The 17,500-nt window shown below is 38.7% G+C and overlaps 2 protein-coding genes across 7 annotated transcripts in view; one reads left to right on the top strand and one right to left on the bottom strand.

The window, feature by feature from the left end:
* arsg (arylsulfatase G) overlaps nucleotides 1-17,500 on the bottom strand; it is a 211,358-nt gene that overhangs the window by 1,064 nt on the left and 192,794 nt on the right. For all 3 annotated transcript variants that reach the window (XM_039739870.1, XM_039739873.1, XM_039739871.1), the window contains one exon: nucleotides 1-948. This exon is cut by the window's left edge and continues 1,064 nt beyond it. In XM_039739870.1, coding sequence (XP_039595804.1) covers nucleotides 867-948 — 82 coding nt within the window. In that variant the 3' untranslated portion in view covers nucleotides 1-866. The remainder of the gene's footprint in view (nucleotides 949-17,500) is intronic.
* wipi1 (WD repeat domain, phosphoinositide interacting 1) overlaps nucleotides 1-17,500 on the top strand; it is a 72,880-nt gene that overhangs the window by 33,396 nt on the left and 21,984 nt on the right. For all 4 annotated transcript variants that reach the window (XM_039739875.1, XM_039739874.1, XM_039739877.1 and 1 more), the window contains 4 exons: nucleotides 3,964-4,061; nucleotides 5,826-5,918; nucleotides 8,543-8,613; nucleotides 9,773-9,880. In XM_039739875.1, the coding sequence (XP_039595809.1) occupies nucleotides 3,964-4,061; nucleotides 5,826-5,918; nucleotides 8,543-8,613; nucleotides 9,773-9,880 (370 nt within the window). The remainder of the gene's footprint in view (nucleotides 1-3,963; nucleotides 4,062-5,825; nucleotides 5,919-8,542; nucleotides 8,614-9,772; nucleotides 9,881-17,500) is intronic.

Here is a 17,500-nt window from a genome sequence, read left to right as displayed (position 1 = left end):
AAACACATATTCTTTTTTTGCGGTAATTTGCATTTGTAGGTAACATTCTTCTGTTAAGGTAGGAGGCCAGAGTAGAGTAGTGCAGTGTAGTGTTTAGCACTCCTGAGCCACAGTTCTCAGTTTTTATAAAACATGTCTTTCTGAGTAGTGTTAATTAAAAGTCCTCAATGACAGTGCATTACAGAGCGGATGTGCAACATTGTTTATAATGGCACTCAGTTTTGTTTTAATTTTCTCCTATAACCTCCAGGAGTTCCAAAGTGCATCCTATAACTCACTTTGCCCCTTTTAATTAGTTTGTTGATTTGGTGGGCCTCTGTTGAAGTGATACTACCAGTCCAGTACATCACACTGTAGAAAGTGACACTGGCCATCACAGAGTTAAAGAAGATGTGAAGGATGTCACGTCCCACATTAAATGAACACGGTCTCTTAAGGAAAAAGAACCTGTCCTGTCCTTTCTTATATAGTTCCTCAGTGTTACAAAACCAGTCCAGGCTGTTATTGAGTACTTGTAGCAGTACACAACTACAATATACACTCCCTGAATTGAGACTGGATATAGTGGCCCTCTGGTGTGGCAGAAGGCAATAACCAGTTGTTGAGTTGATGACAATTCTCTGTGCACCAAGAAGCAAACTTCTTCACCTGACTCCTCTTCTCTGTCCCATCCCCTTTATCAGCACACTTCATAAGTGCAGAATCATCTGAGAATTTCCGCAAGTGACTTGACCAGGTGTTCTATGTGTAGTCGAAGGTGTGAAGAGAAAAGGAGACGGGACTGTTGTGGTGCTCCAGTGTTGCTCACATCCATAGCAGACCCACTGACCTTGAGTCTCCCACGCTGTAGTCTGTGCTACAGATAGTCAGTCCATTATCCAGGACATCATAGGCTCGTCCACCTGCATATCTCTGAATTTATCCCTAAGTTGAATGGTATTGAAAGTGCTGGGGGGGGAAAAAAAAAAAAAAAATTAATTCTCACAGTGCTGCAAGTTTTGTCCAGATGAGCATAAACCTTGTGGTGCTGATAGATAACTGCAGTAGTTTAGAAAGATAGATACTTTATTAATCCCCAAGGGGAAATTCACATACTCCAGCAGCAGCATACTGATAAAAACAATATTAATTAAAGAGCAATACAAGCACAGTGCAAGGTGGCGAATGCAAGGCAGGTGTAACAGTCTATAATCTTGTATAATGTTAACGTTTACCCACCCGGGTGGAATTGAAGTCACATAGTGTGGGGGAGGAACGATCTCCTCGGTCCGTCAGTGGAGCAGGACGGTGACAGCAGTCTGTCGCTGAATCTGCTCCTCTCAGTGGATGCAGTGGATTCTCCATGATTGATAGGAGCCTGCTCGGCGCCCGTCGCTCTGCCACAGATGTCAAACTGTCCATCTCCGTGCCTACAATAGAGCCTGCCTTCCTCACCAGTTTTTCCATGCATGAAGTGTCCCTCTTCTTTATGCTGCCTCCCCAGCACACCACCGTGTAGAAGAGGGCACTCGCCATAACCGTCTGATAGAACATCTGCAGCATCTTATTGCAGATGTTGAAGGACACCAGCCTTCTAAGGAAGTATAGTCGGCTCTGTCCTCTCTTACACAGAGCATCAGTATTGGCAGTCCAGTCCAATTTGTCATCCAGCTGCACTCCCAGATATTTATAGGTCTGCACCCTCTGCACAGTCACCTCTGATGATCACGGGGTTCATGAGGGGCCTGGGCCTCCTAAAATCCACCACCAGCTCTTTGGTTTTGCTGGTGTTTAGTTGTAGGTGGTTTGAGTCGCACTATCTCTCCTCTGATAGGCAAATTGCAGTGGGTCCAAGTTGTCCTTCGCAAGAAGACTAGAATAGTCCAGGACCAGCCTCTCCAAGGTCTTCATGATGTGGAACATAAGGGCCTCTGGTCTGTAGTCATTTGGTGAAGAGGCAACTGCCTTCCTTGTAACAGGAATCATTTTCCACACAGGAGATGATCTATGAAGCCTTAGTGACAGACTGAACGCATAGGAGAGGTAGGCACAAAGTTGGCCTTATTGGAATACTCCACCCAGAAATGATCACTGGTTTATTACTCACCCCTTGTTGTTTGTAGTAATGGCTTCTTGAGGATTCAGTCTATCCAGTCCTGTGACTCTGTGTGTGCAGGCTCCTTAACCCTGGTTTATACTTACTGTGTGAAGCTGGTGCATAGACTGGTGCCACATTGAGGGGATCATCTGGTATAGTACGCAGTCTATTCAAACCAGGGCAAGCAATTTGTGAAAGCCGATTCTCTGTAACACTAGTTAATGCCGAGCGGCACATGTGTAAGTGTGAACTGTTTGTGATTTCTATTGCTGCGCAGGCTCATGGCAGTGTTCAGCACCATTTTAATCACTGTCAGGTCTCAGCAGACAGTGGTAAGGGAGGACTTCAGCTGGTGAGAATAGGAGCTCCTCACTTTGGCTTTGGTTGGAATGGAGTGCAGCACAGTGCAGTTGGTTTGAGGGTCTTTCCCTCTGGCAACTTATGAAGCAACAAGGGAGATTAAATTTAAAAATTAAAAATTTTTAAATGATTTTTAAAATTAAATTAACAGCTCAATAATATGTGCAGAAAGTGAAGGGTCTGAATATGTGAGCTTATTGTTCATCCTAAGCCAAAGCCATGGGCATTAATACGGAGTTTTATATTATACTAGCTATTTAAGCCTGTGCTGTAAAAAGCCTGGGGTCCTAGAAACTATTGAAATTGTCTCTGGTTTTGGGGACTGAAATGTACACATGTCAGGCAATTGAAAGGAACTACTCTGGGCATCTCTCTGTCTGTCTCCTAGGAGGACTCGTCTTGCCGATGTGCTCACCTTGCTTGTGTATTGGCAGCGGGAGGAAAAAGTTAAAGGGATACCATTTTGCTGATGTTAGCAGCTAAGCTGCCTTGTCTTTCCTCTGAGGTTTCGTTTTGCCAACGTGCTGGCGTTGCTTGTGTTATTAGCGGCTAAGCGTGTTTTCTGTTTCCTCAGAGGTGGAGCTCTTGCCCGACTCCACCTTTCACTTCTGGGCCAGACAGTACACACACACTTCCATGCGTAGACGTTTGTATGTAAGATGATATTACAGAGTTTCATATTATAAGGCTTTTATTTTCACATTTGGAGTGGAACCCTGTAGATGCCATTTTTAACTTCATGAATGCAGAAATCTTTTAAATTTATAAATAAAAAAACTGCACTTAAGGACACAATTTTCCATGGCAAATTAATATATACTGTAATCATGAAAAGAAAAAAACAAATTTATCCTTTAAACCATAATAATGTTGTGTTACAATAGGGTTTCAGAAATTAATATTGACTTTTCAATTCATTAATGCTCAGAGTGTCGAGTCTTATTTGCTGTTCTTCGTATTTCATATTTTTACTTTGCAGTTCTCTGCGGTGTGCTGGCACCATGCCCAGGGTTTATTCCTGCCTTGTGCCCTGTGCTAGCTGAGATTGGCTCCAGCAGAACCCCGTGACCCTTTGTTATGATATAGCGGGTTGGATGCTGACTGACTTTGCAGTTCTTTTCTATACTTTATGCACATACTTTTTTATTTTAAACTATTTATTATAGAAAGAAAAAAAAAAAACCCTGCTATTTCAATATGCTAGTTGCTTGCAAGTTAAACATGAATCTGAACATGAAACTTAACATGAAAGTTTTCTCCCAATTCCATCACTCGCCTCAAACACCCCCTCATGTGACTGGCAGCCAAGTCTGGTCAGTGCTCCAGTTGTAAAAATGATCTGGAACTGAATGTTGTGACGTGCCTTCAGAAGGTGTTCACACTTGAAGCATGCTGTATAAAATGAACTTGATTTGTTTGTACTGTGAAGGGTAAATCCCAGTTTATTTACAGTGGGAGCTGGTTGTTCTTAAGGTTAATATTTGCTTTCATCTGTAACTCACTGTGACTTCTCCATGTTTATCTAGGTATTTGTGCACTCTCCACTAACCATTCTAACTCATACTTGGCTTATCCTGGCAACTCGACTATTGGTGAAATTCTGATCTTTGATGCTAACAATCTGGTAAGTAACGACAAGCTGATCTGCTACTCTTCTGTTCCTTTGTGAGAAAAAGTTTGTGAATTCATTGTGATTTTTTTCCAGATTCACTTGTGGAACTGGCTCTTAAAATGTCATCTAATATCCACTTATGTTATAATAATAAATGGAAGGTCTACTTATACCAATTGCCTATCTTTTAACATGTTGCCTAAATATTCAGTGAAAAGGATAAAATATGTAAGCTGCAATACAAAGTTAATAAAAGCGAGGTGTGAGCTTTTGATATTTGGTACACTGTATTGATCTCCGAGGGGAAATTGTCCTTTTGCATGACCTTTGGAGGTCAGAGAGCAGGTTTAGCCATTGTACAGTGCCTCCGAAACAATTTTCAGGCTAAGGACTTTGGCCCAATGGAGTAGGATCCCTTCTGGTAGTAATGGACCTGGCAACCTTCCAGATACCAGTGTAGATCCTTCGGCTCAGAGCCACCACTTTTCCTTGAGGTGCCGTGCTCTCCACAACATAGGTCTGCTAGAATATAACCTAGGCATATCCAAAGAAATTTCAGAGGATCTCAAGAAAAACAGTTGAAGATATCCAGTGGTTGAACAGAAATTGTGTAGTCCTTTGAATTGTATAATCTTTATGGGATTCAACAAGTCCACAGATAGGCCCTAAATGTTAGGAGTGAGGACACTGCAAAAAAAAATCTGTACAACACTCTGTGAGGTAAGGGCTTTATGATCATAACTTCATGAAAAGAAAAAACTGGAAATGGGAGAGGAGGTCATTTTGTGGAGAAGTATGTAGAGTTAAGTTTGAACAAAAAAAGAAGTGCAGAGCAACACCAAACTGTTATTGCAACAGTGAAGCATGGTGGAGAGAACATCATTTTTTGGCAGCTTTGAGAGAACAATACATTTGAAGTTTTTTTTTTTTTTTTTGGGACATTCAAAAGGTAATCCGTGTTGTCTGAAGATTAAGGACATTGTCCATGTAGCATGATCATCACCTCAAACAGAGAAGAAAATCAACAACAGATGGGCTTAAACAAAAGAAAATCAGCATGTTTAGAATGGCCAAGTCGGAGTCAGAACCTTGGTCATTTTGAGTTGCTCTGGGACGAGCTGAAGTAAATCCTTAATGCAAGACATTACAGATGTGTCACTGGTCATCTGATGGACCTTGCATTCTAAGTCAAGACCGCCGGTACTGGATAATTAAGCAGACATGATGTATACTCACTTGGGCCCATTCTTAGTTGCCAGTTCAAGTTTATTCTTTGTGCCTTTAAATCTTTAGAGTTCTGGCTGCCTTTTTCTTCAAGGCTATCTTTGCACATACTTATTTGCTGCTGCAGGTCTCCTCTATTTCTAAACTTTATGAATAAAGCGGTTTGCATTATGTTTATTGAACACAGTAATGGGACTCGCATTGGCTTGTTTGCTGACCAATGGCTGCTGTTTGTGTTTGTCTCTGTCTCTCAGTACGGGGTAAGTCTGTCCACAGTGGTGCATTTCTTTTTTCATTGTGCTTATGCTAAGCCTCATGACTCACTTGCACATATTTCAATCCCATAACCAGCCTTCATCAGCTGTTTATTTTGATGTTATTTACTACTTTTAAGTATTTTATCACTTTGATATTCTGAGGTGTGTTGGTCTTATGGATTAACTTGTTCCTTGAGCAGTTATTGTTTGTTATCTTGTTGCTTAATTAACATATGATAGATCTTTGCTAAATTTTATTTTCTATTTGTATTAACTTTGTTTTTGTTTTGTTTAGAGAACGGTGACTATGATTCCTGCTCATGACAGTCCTCTCGCTGCTATAACTTTCAGTTCATCAGGAACCAAACTTGCCAGCGCCTCTGAGAGGGTACCTTTCCATTTATGTCAATTTTATTTTTATTTCCTGAACTTGTGATCTTTTAAATAACTGGGTTGTCCTACTTTAAGTTTAAACTGTCAGCTTACCTTTAAAAAACTACAAATTGGAGCCACATAAATATATAGAAAGTATGGATCAGTTGTTTATTTCAAAGCATATGTTTCTACAAGTAGTCGTACACAGAGGTGGAGTAAAAGAAGGTAACCGTGCAAAAACATACAAAATGACACTCTGTCTGTTTGGGTCCAGCTGTATACAGGGACCACCATAGCTTTCCTCAAATGTGCCAACCTGCCTGCCTGATCTTGGATCCCGTAATATTAGACCGTCCTCTTCCATCTTTTTTTAAATTTTATTTATTAATTGATTTTAATTAGAAGCAGATAACATTCCATACAAGCAAGTCAAACTTAAAGTGACAGATCCTTTCCCCAATGTACTCTTGAGTCTTTGAAAGGAAGGGACTTCAAAATATAAATTGTAGAGATGCTATCTGAGTCTACAAGACTTATCAATATTTATTCTGGAATAGAACAAGGTAGGAGGTGAGGAAAATTAGGCAGGTTCTGTTTAGCAAAGTTTCTAGCTTGCTAGCTTGTTGATGAGAAGTTGAATTTGAAGTGCAGTTGTTTGTAGGATGTGAAGACATTATCTATGTACACGTCTCTTAAGTGTTTTATTCCTGGACTTTTTCCAGACATTGAATAGTGTATATGTTTGAGAGGGTGGATAAAGGTGGTTGTCATGTAGAGGTGTAACATATAAAGTATCTCTCTTATCATGTGCTTCCTACATTGGTTCCATATTCTGAGAGAATGAAGGGCAATTGGATTATTAGTGTTGACGGTTAATTTGTATTAACTGGGGTACAGAGCAGGGAATATAAAGAAGTACTGCAAGATTTTATTTCTATTGTAATCCAGGCTTGTGTATATTCATTGATTTGTGTCAATGTCCAGATCTTCAAAGCTTGTATATTTGCTGCTCAGTAATAAAACTGAAAGCTGGGTAGTGCCATACTCCTTTCTGCTTTATTGTTGTCGAGTCGCCCTTTAGATGCGTGGATATTTCGAATTCAGATAAATGAAGTTATGATTGAGTCATCATTTTCTTAAAAAATTATTTGTTAATGTATATGGGGATGCTTTGAAATAGGAAGAGAAGCTTGGGAAGGATGGTCATGTAACAATGTTGATTCTCCCTGCTAATGTAAGATGGAGGGTAGACCATCTATTCACTTCTTGTCCACCTAATTTTTTCCATGCAGACAGCAAAATTTTGTTGAAAAAGAGCTTTATATTTGCTTGTAATGTTTACTCCTAGGTATTTAAACTGATGTAATAAAATTAATGGATTGATGTCCAGTTCAATATTATGTGCTAGAGAATTCACGGAAAAAGCACACTTCTATTCAAATTGATTTTGAGTCCATGTATCTCTTGAAAATCAGCTAATGCTTTTAGGACTGCTGGCACAGAATTTTGTGGGTTAGATGTATACTGTACCATGTCATCTACATATAGTAATAGTTTCTGTTTAAGTCCTTCTCCGAGAACGCACTTTATCTGTGCTACATTTCTAAAGTATACAGCTAATGGAGCAATGGCACTTGCAAAGAACAAAGTTGATAAGGCGCATCCTTGTCGAGTACCATGTTCTAGTTTGAAGTCTGAAATAATGTTGTTAATACACACTAAGGCTTCTGTACTTAGCGTAAAGTAGTTTAATCCATGCACATATGTTTGGGCTGAACCCAAATTTGTGGAGAGTGATGAATAATTAGTCCCATTTAACCATATGAAATGTTTTTTCTGCATCGAAAGATAATAAGATCTCTGGGGTGTTAAATTTAATGGGTGTATATATTATATTAAACAGTTGTCAAAGGTTAGAAGTTAAGTGTCTGCTTTTAATAAATCTAGTTTGGTCTTGTGATATTACAGAAGGAAGTACTTTCTCAATCCTTCTGGCTAGAAGTTTGGAGAGTATCTTAACATCATTATTCAGAAGTGAGATTGGTCTGTATGATGTACATTCTAATAGGTCCTTGTTTTTGTTAGGAAAGATGGTAATTAATACTTGGCAAAACGTCTGAGAGAATTTTGTTGCCTTTAGCTTCTATAAACTTTGTAAATAATAATGGAACTAACTTATTTAAAAAATGTTTTTATAAAATTAATTATATAAAATAAAAAAAATGTTTTTTACACTACATGTTCAACAAATGACCAGTTTTAATCACTTATTGTAATAACTGTTGAAGAACACAAAACAGAAATGGCTCCACAGCTTTCTCCAGTTTGCCTTTTTTAGGTGGTTTAGCCGTGATTGTGGATAGCTGGCTAAATACTACATGCTACTGTCCTGTTCTGTGGATAGACTCCATTAGAGATTATTAAAGGAAATTGGGGTTTTGAGGAAAATAATTGGGATATAAAAATGGGGTAGTCGGTTACTTAAAGTATAAAAGATAAATACAACTGCATTGTCGCAGGTAGGAAAATTATTGCATTCTGTACAGTAGCCAAGATGACATGTGAATCCAAAATGAGGGCCCCAAAAATTAAAGGGAATGGTCAGTTCTTTTTCTGAGAATTTCTTTTCTGCCACAGGGTACTGTTATCCGGGTGTTCACCATTCCAGAAGGGCTAAAACTTTATGAATTTCGCCGGGGAATGAAAAGGTAAGAAGCTCATATGCTGTTCGTTACCAAAGAAACACAACATGAATTTTTTAGCATTATTTATTCATTACAAAAACTCGGAAAGTCCACATCAGTGTCAAAATGCAAATATATTCATTGCTACATTACTGGACTCATTAGGATTATCTGTTAAGAAACAATATAGTGTCTAATAAAGAACTATTTTAGGTGGTTATGACAGTGAAGGTAACCTCAATAATATGCATACATCGGCTTAAATAATCTGCAAACACATCTTGTCAACTCAAAGCGTACCTTAACCAGTTCCAAGTGACATCCATGGTACGATTCTGTGATTCTTATTTATTAGTTATCATATTATCCTTCCACTTTTGTCAGTGGACCTTTTTAGTGAGTTCATTAGGTGGTGTCTTAGTCTTTTTTGGTCTTTGTGCTCATTTATTTTCTTCCTTTTTAACTTCTTCACTTGTTTCTTTATCTTTTCCTTGTCTTCTGGCTTGAGACCTCAACATATCCATCAACACGTGTTGTGTTTTTAGCCTAAACGGTGCTACACTTCATGCTAATGTCTCTGTTAATTTCCCTATCGCGTTGTCCACTTCTCCAGCTCTCCTTTGTCTTTTAATTGTAGCTCCACACCCTCTGTCTACTTTGTTTTACTGCCAGTAGGATTTGTGTACTCTTTGGGCCTGTTTTCATTCGTTCTGCCCCATTACAATATAATTAGCTGTACTCTTCTTCTTTTGGATTTATTTTGATCATATTCTCCTATTCAGCTGTGTTTTTTTTGCATTTTTTAAAATTGTTTTAATTGTAATAGCTATTGTTCTATAATGTATTCACTCGAGTTATTTCAAAATTGAGTGTCCTTTTATAATTTAATCTAATCAGATTTTATTTCAGTTTCTGTCAAGGTCAAACCATATAAATTATGTGCCAGTGACAAAAACTAAATATGTAAAGACAATATGCATGTAATTTTTACCTCGCACCAAGAAAAAAATCAATCTTTGAGACAGAATTTCAGGTTAAAGTGAAAATAAATATTATAGAAATATATGAATTGTCACCTAAAGCATTTATAGGGGCTTAGAGAATGCTGAAGAATCTCACTCTTACAATAAAAGCTTTTATAATGCATAAAAAGGTTCTTATTTATGAAATTTGTCCCTTGCAGATATGTCAGTATCAGCTCCCTTGCTTTCAGTACAGACACCCAGTTTCTTTGTGCATCCAGCAACACAGAAACAGTTCATATCTTCAAACTGGAACAGCACAGCCCAAGGTAAGGATTGTCTGTTTGTTTTCTTTTCCTGGACCCTGCCTTATCTGTGTCTTGATTGGCTGGTAGGGGTCTCCTATTGTTACACAGTCATTTGAAAAAGTAAGGACACTCCATGGAATTGTTGACTTTTTCAACATATTTCAACAGAGAAACCGTAGATCTTTATGCAAATTGTGCCTACAGATAAAGTTGAATTAAAATAAATAAATAAATAAAATGTGCCTTTTCGATAATTTATTCAACAAAAATACAAAGAGATGTAATGGTGTATTAGGGGAAAAAGTAAATACACCCTTTGCCTCAGAAGCTGGTTTTGCCCCATTTAGCAGAAATGGCTTCTTGCAGGCATTTTGCATTACTGCCCACCAGCCTCTGATATCGATACAGTGAATCTTTTGACCGCTCCTCTATGCAAAATTCCTTTAGTTGCAAGATGATGTTGGATTTTCTTGCATGTATTGCCCATTTCATATCCCCTCGCAACATTTCAGTGAGACTCAAATCAGAGCTATGACTCGGCTGGTTCATAACCCAACTTTCCTTCTTTTTGAGGCATTTCTTGGTGGATTTGCTAGTGTGTTTCAGTACATTATCATGTTGTAAGACCCAATTCCAGATCAAGTTCATCTTTCAGATTGATAACCTCAAATCTGCTCAAGCACACTTTGTTAAGATCAAATCATTGTTCACTTGATGACTGCAAGCTGCCCAGACCCTGAGGTACCAAAGTAACTGCAAATCCTAATATTTCCATTACCATGCTTCACATTTGACGAGGTTCTCTTCCTGAAATCCTGTCTTTGTTTTGCACCAGACATGTCTACTGTAACTGTGGCCAAACAAGTCTTACCTTTGATTCATCTGTCCAGAACACATTGCTCCAGGAGGCCTGGTCTTTGCCTATATTTTCAATGGCAAGCTGTAGTCTTGTTCTAATTTTCTTCTTTAGACGGCAAAAGCTTTGACCTGGCACATCATTCATGCAGGTCAAATTCCTCAAATCTCTTTCTGATTGTAGATGCATGCACCTTGACGCAAACTACTGCAAATGTTAACTTTTAACTTGCGATGAAATTGTGGGGCTCTTAGAGACAATCAATGGTCAGCTCTGGAGTTGAATTTGTTGGGCGGCCAGTCCTGGACAAATTAATAGCCATTTGAAATTTGCACCACTTGTGGATGATTTTCCTCACAGCTGAATAATTGATTTCAAATAATTTGACAATCATTTTAAATCCCTTGACAGACTCATAGGCAAGTTTCTATCTGAGAGCTTTGGGAAGCTATTTTGATCTTGGCATGATGACATCACAGCATTTTTTAAAGTCTAGATTATGAGAATAATTTTTATGTGTTGTTTAAGTATATCACCGTTATCCTTGGGCACTTTTTGTATAAAGATCTGTTGCCTACCTGTTCAAATACGCTGAAAATGTCAACAGTTTCTATGGGGTGTACTTACTTTTTCACAAAGGTATACAGGCAGTCCGCAGGGGTGTTACAGTGTCTGCCACTGGTTGTTGAATATATGCTTTTTAAAGCCAGTTTCACTTGTTTTGCATTAATGTATTAAGTTGAATGTATGACTCTCTCTAACTGGATGTGGCTCACTGTGCAAAGGATTGAGCAGGTTTAGATGATGGACAGATTTTCTCAGGATTGAATTTGTATAATGAAAATATTCTGTCTTTGGGTTTTTTTTTTGTTTTTTTTCGCTGTGCTGTTTATATAATATAGCACCTTTCTGTAGTGACCAGCATATTAAGGTGCTGTACAAAGCAGAACTTGTATTGGAATTGTTTGCATGTTTTAGTTAGTGCAATGGCACATTAGTTTATGTGAATTTCCCCTTGGGATTAATAAAGTATCTATCTAGTTGGCACAGTGTAAAGTAAAAACACTTGTAAGTGATGACAACCGTTAACAGCACTAAGCAAATGCAGTTACTGAAGCCACTCTGCATGGCTGTTCTGATACAAAACGTTGTGCATTCAGCACTGTAATTGGCAGAATTACTTCTGCAAAAACTGAATATATATGTACACATAAAACAAAGTGTAGCATTATTTAGGTAACACATTCAAAAGGAAGACACACATTGGAGTAGATGGGATTCTAGATTTGAAGCATTTTTTTCTTTACTACTTCACATACATCATAAATTGTATAATGTGCTCTCAGTATTTTCAATAACAAAATGCCAGCTTTAGGACAGTTCAATTCAGACTGCTGTCAATTCAGTAGTTCATCACAAGAGGGCAACAGAGATCTTTCATTGTGGGCTTTCTTGGCGGTAACGCTGTTCGTTATCTTTTAACTGTAAACAGCACATTGCTGTAAATCTAAGGTAAAATGTATATTTTATTTTTATGAATTCAAAAGTTAAACCAATGTTTCATTCATCAGTATTGAACTTCTGTTCTTTCATCCATCCATACATTGTCTAATCGGCCTGTCCAGTTGTGGTAAAAGAGTATGCAGCACCGAATCAGACAGCAAATGTACACAATACAGGCATGAATCCTGGACAGGAAGACACGTCATCACAAGACACATTTACATGCAGTCATAGTGGGCCAGTTTAGTCCTTGTGTGTTCTTCCATGGTCTGAATCCAAATGCTCCACTCGGATGGTACTGGGAGACAGAATCTCTCCTGGATGGAACAGTCAAGGAATAGGAGACCAGTTCCATTATAGGCCATTCTCACAAACACACACCGTGTCAGTTTAGAGTTAACCGAGGCAACATCTCTCTGCCTGATATCACTAACTTTTTTTTTTTTTAACTACATAAGTAATAGATTATCCATCGTAATTACATTGTTACAAGTAATTCATTTTATATTTTCAAGATGCCCCCTCTTAACTTTGAAGGAGCAATTTATTATTCTTGTACGTATGTGTATATTGTGGAAAGTAGCCTCGGACACAAACGGGCAGACACCAGAAGTCCCGAACACACATGTTTATTTACAATAAAAGTCCCGCACACAACACCGTGCCCCTACACCAAACACCCTTTAAAGTCCGGGCCTCTTCCTGGTCCTTCTTCCACCGCCTCTACTCCTCCAAGCTTTGTCTTCTTTCTCCCAACTCCAGCTAGTAACTGGAGGAAGGCGGCCTCTTTTATATCCACCCGAATGTGCTCCAGGTGCTCTCTGACGATCTTCCTGTGGCACTTCCTGGTGTGGCGGAAGTGCCGCATGAGCAACCGGAAGCACTCCGGGTTTCCCTGGTATTCCATCCAGGGATCCTCAATACTCTGGGCGCCCCCTTGTGGTGGCAACGGGCCCCAATTGGGTTGAGCTTCCATGTTCCGTTCCCGTGGCCCAGGGAAGGTATAATCCGTCTACTGATCCTTCTACGCATCCCTGCTGGGCAAATATCTAATAAATAAATAAATAAATATATATGTGTATCTATATATATGTGTATCTATATATATGTGTATCTATATGTATCTAATATCTTATTATTGTTCTTTTAGTTTTCAATGGGGCTGAAGGGTACCAAGATTCAAACATGAAAAAAGACCAGCTTATCAAATACGTCCATTTTTCAGGACAAGAATGTTATTAGATACTAAACTATGTCTTGAGATTGCACAAATATTTTAAAATGATGTATATGTATCACTTTAGAAAGGAATTAAGAAAAAGTAACGAAACCCTTTGAGAGGTTCAGCCATTTTAAAAGAAATCTAACTTTTCAGCCTATCTCACCAATTGTCTCTCCCTCTGCAGCAGTGTGTGAAAGGCAGTAAAGTGGTGCCATCCTATCACAGGAACAACTGACACACATACATACACACACACATACATACATACATACATGCATAATTCACGTCGCACAAATGTGGAATCGCCAGTTCATATTATCTTTACGGTTTTGTATATTCAAACCCATGACGCTAGATCCATGAAGCAGCACCACTAATGATTGTTCTACCTTGCTGCCCTACATAAGAGGTACTCCTCTATGCAGAATTCAGTTTGCTAGTAAGCAACATTGCCATTGTTTTTAATCTACAGCTGTGCATTTCAGCCCACTCCACTTGCAACTACAGTGAATTGGCTCACCAAAATAGATCTGGAACACCAGATGGCTTAAGTGATGGACAACCAGGAACACATTTTCCTTTCTACTTAAGTTGCAAGTAGTCCATGAAGAAATGAGCTCTATAAACTCGCAGGTTGGCTTTCAGGAGGTCTTTCACTTAAGTGTCCACATCCAATCTGAGCGCTACAAGCAATAACTTTAGGCTATCGTGATTACCGCTGGAAAGTTCATCTTTTTAAGTTTCTGTTCACCATTTTGGATAGGGATGTTCCAATGAGGTTATTTAAGGCCGATCACCGATTTCATGTTAACTTGATCTGCCCTTTTATCATGTTTGAAAACTTTTTACATAACCAGACAAGTAGAAATGTCATGTCCTATGTTAAAGTGTGTTTTTAGTATTTAAATTAATTTTAATATATGGATTAATTTTAATTATGTAGTAGTTGTTTTTTACCAAAGCTTATGCTATTTGACACACAGCTACAAATAAGTGCTCCTTACTAAGCAGCAATTTCAAATTAGTCTTTATCTTTTTCCAATTAAAAGTGTAAGCTCCTGCATTGTAAACAAGCACACCGTCCACACTCGACCAGTGTCTGTTTTAATTTAATGGACAAAATAAAGATCTGACTTTATTAAAGTATGTTTACTTGCTGTTTGCCTAGTTCCACAGGACCAATTCTGATTACTTTTTTCTCAGTTTATCACTGTACTTTTTTAACATAAAGGCTAATATACCAATCACCTCTTGTTCACTGATAAAACAAGCTTCCACTGCTGGCTCAACAACCATAATACCTTGTGTGTAGGAGCATTACAACTAAATTACCATAAAGCTTAGAAAAGCTGGTGCTGAAAACATTGGGGTTTTTTTGCAAGGGGATTTTTTAACTATCACCAATCGAGTCTTTTTTTTTTAGTGAAATTTAGACAATTTTCGATCAAGTCACGATCGATCAGAGCTTCCCAAATCCTCGATATGTGCATTTTCCAATGATTTTCTTGGAACAGCTTCAGACACAGATTTAGTACTGTGCTGATTAAATTTCTTATGTATGTCTAAACTACCATGATGGAGGCAGTGAGTGGACAAGCCGACAGGAAATGTTTCTTACCAAAAAGAAACATAATTATTTTATCACTGATTCTTGGAACTATTTCTAGTTTCCTTTGTTTAACACAAGGATGGTTCATACACATGGAAAACATGTTCTTAAATCAAAGCCTTTGCTGCTTCAATGTGGACTTGTATGTTACGTTTTAAGGCTTTTGCATGCACCTGAAGAGGCGTGTTCCCTTTAGCCACATTATAAGCTGCAAGAACAGACAAGGAACTTTTAAATCTATACTAATAAAAGGCAAAGCCCTGACTGACTCACTGACTCACTCACTGACTCATCACTAATTCTCCAACTTCCCATGTAGGTGGAAGGCTGAAATTTGGCAGGCTCATTCCTTACAGCTTACTTACAAAAGTTAAGCAGGTTTCATTTCGAAATTCTATGCGTAACGGTCATAACTGGAACCTACTTGCGTACATATATACGGCCATAGCCTGCAGCTTGGTCGCGGTGTGAGGCGTAGTTGCGTCTCTCATCATCACGCCTCCCACATAATTGAGTGCCTGCCCATTAAAGGCCGTCCATCAGCAGCAATCCAATAGACATGCTGCCGCTAAATATTCGCGGGTGAAGGACTGTGCTTATGCAAACGAAGATGAGATGGTCAGGGATAGACTAGTGTTTGGCACAAACTCAGCAAAAGTGTGAGAGAAACTTTTAAGTGCCAGGTCTGAGCTAACATTAAATAAAGCTGTGAACATCGCAAGATTGCACAAGATAGCACAAGCACAGCTGAGAACCTTTGATGCATGTACTCCAAGCAGCTCACGTGAACTGACTTTGCAGGATTGGGAAAGGTAAACCCGTGCATGCAGTGTGTGATGTCTCAGATAAAGAGGAAGACGAGCTGCTTATTGATGCAGTAAGAAAGGAACAACCCTCTGAATCTGAACAAGCCTTTGCAGACATATCAATAGGAAAGCAAGGTGTAAAGCTTAAGTTTAAATTAAGTTCATAAACACACTGCCACTAAATATTTGCAGGCAAATCCACAACTTAATACCGGGAATGCCTGTTAAACATCTTAGATTCACGAATACCGATTTGGGTAGTGAACACCTCAATGAATAAAACCTGTTATCTTTACAACGGTTGACAAACACGGAATATAACTTGAACACAACACATCCTCCAAATACAAACCTGATTGAAAGAAATAATGATAATCAAATCCTTGATGACATTAACACTCATAACAGTCACAAAACAATTACATTGACAAATCATGTTACGTTATTTTATTTATTTATTTTATTTATTTATAAAACACTTTAAAAACAACGTCAAGGCTGACCAAAGTGCTGTACAATAAAAACACAGCATATCAGACACACAATACCCTTTAACACATAAACAAATAAGCACATAAGAACTGAAGAGATTCTTAATAAAAAAAAAATTAAATATATATATATATATATATACACAGTTAGCCAACATCCCATACTCGGTTAAAAGCCAGAGAGTAAAAATGTGTTTTTAAAAATGATTTAAATGCAGCTAGCGAAGGAGCCTGCCTAATGTGCAACGGCAAATTGTTCCAGAGTTTTGGGGCTGCAACTGAAAAGGCTCATTTGCCTTGGAGTTTGCATCGTGCCTTGGGAACACATAAAAGCACCTGAGAGGGTGAGACGATACATAAGGGTGCAGCAGTTCCGACAGATAAAGAGGAGCACAACTACAAACCGGAATCCAAAAAAGTTGGGACACTATACAAATCGTGAATAAAAACTGAATGCAATGATGTGGAGGTGCCAACTTCTAATATTTTATTCAGAATAGAACATAAATCACGGAACAAAAGTTTAAACTGAGAAAATGTATCATTTTAAGGGAAAAATATGTTGATTCAGAATTTCATGGTGTCAACAAATCCCAAAAAAGTTGGGACAAGGCCATTTTCACCACTGTGTGGCATCTCCCCTTCTTACAACACTCAACAGACGTCTGGGGACCGAGGAGACCAGTTTCTCAAGTTTAGAAATAGGAATGCTCTCCCATTCTTGTCTAATACAGGCCTCTAACTGTTCAATCGTCTTGGGCCTTCTTTGTCGCACCTTCCTCTTTATGATGCCAAATGTTCTCTATAGGTGAAAGATCTGGACTGCAGACTGGCCATTTCAGTACCCGGATCCTTCTCCTACGCAGCCATGATGTTGTGATTGATGCAGAATGTGGTCTGGCATTATCTTGTTGAAAAATGCAGGGTCTTCCCTGAAAGAGATGACGTCTGGATGGGAGCATATGTTGTTCTAGAACCTGAATATATTTTTCTGCATTGATGGTGCCTTTCCAGACATGCAAGCTGCCCATGCCACACGCACTCATGCAACCCCATACCATCAGAGATGCAGGCTTCTGAACTGAGCGTTGATAACAACTTGGGTTGTCCTTGTCCTCTTTGGTCCGGATGACATGGCGTCCCAGATTTCCAAA

This window comes from Polypterus senegalus, chromosome 17, assembly GCF_016835505.1.
Source record: "Polypterus senegalus isolate Bchr_013 chromosome 17, ASM1683550v1, whole genome shotgun sequence".
NCBI lineage: Eukaryota > Metazoa > Chordata > Cladistia > Polypteriformes > Polypteridae > Polypterus > Polypterus senegalus.
The sequence above is the reverse complement of the archived record's forward strand: the minus strand, read 5'-3'. Positions and strand labels throughout refer to the sequence as shown.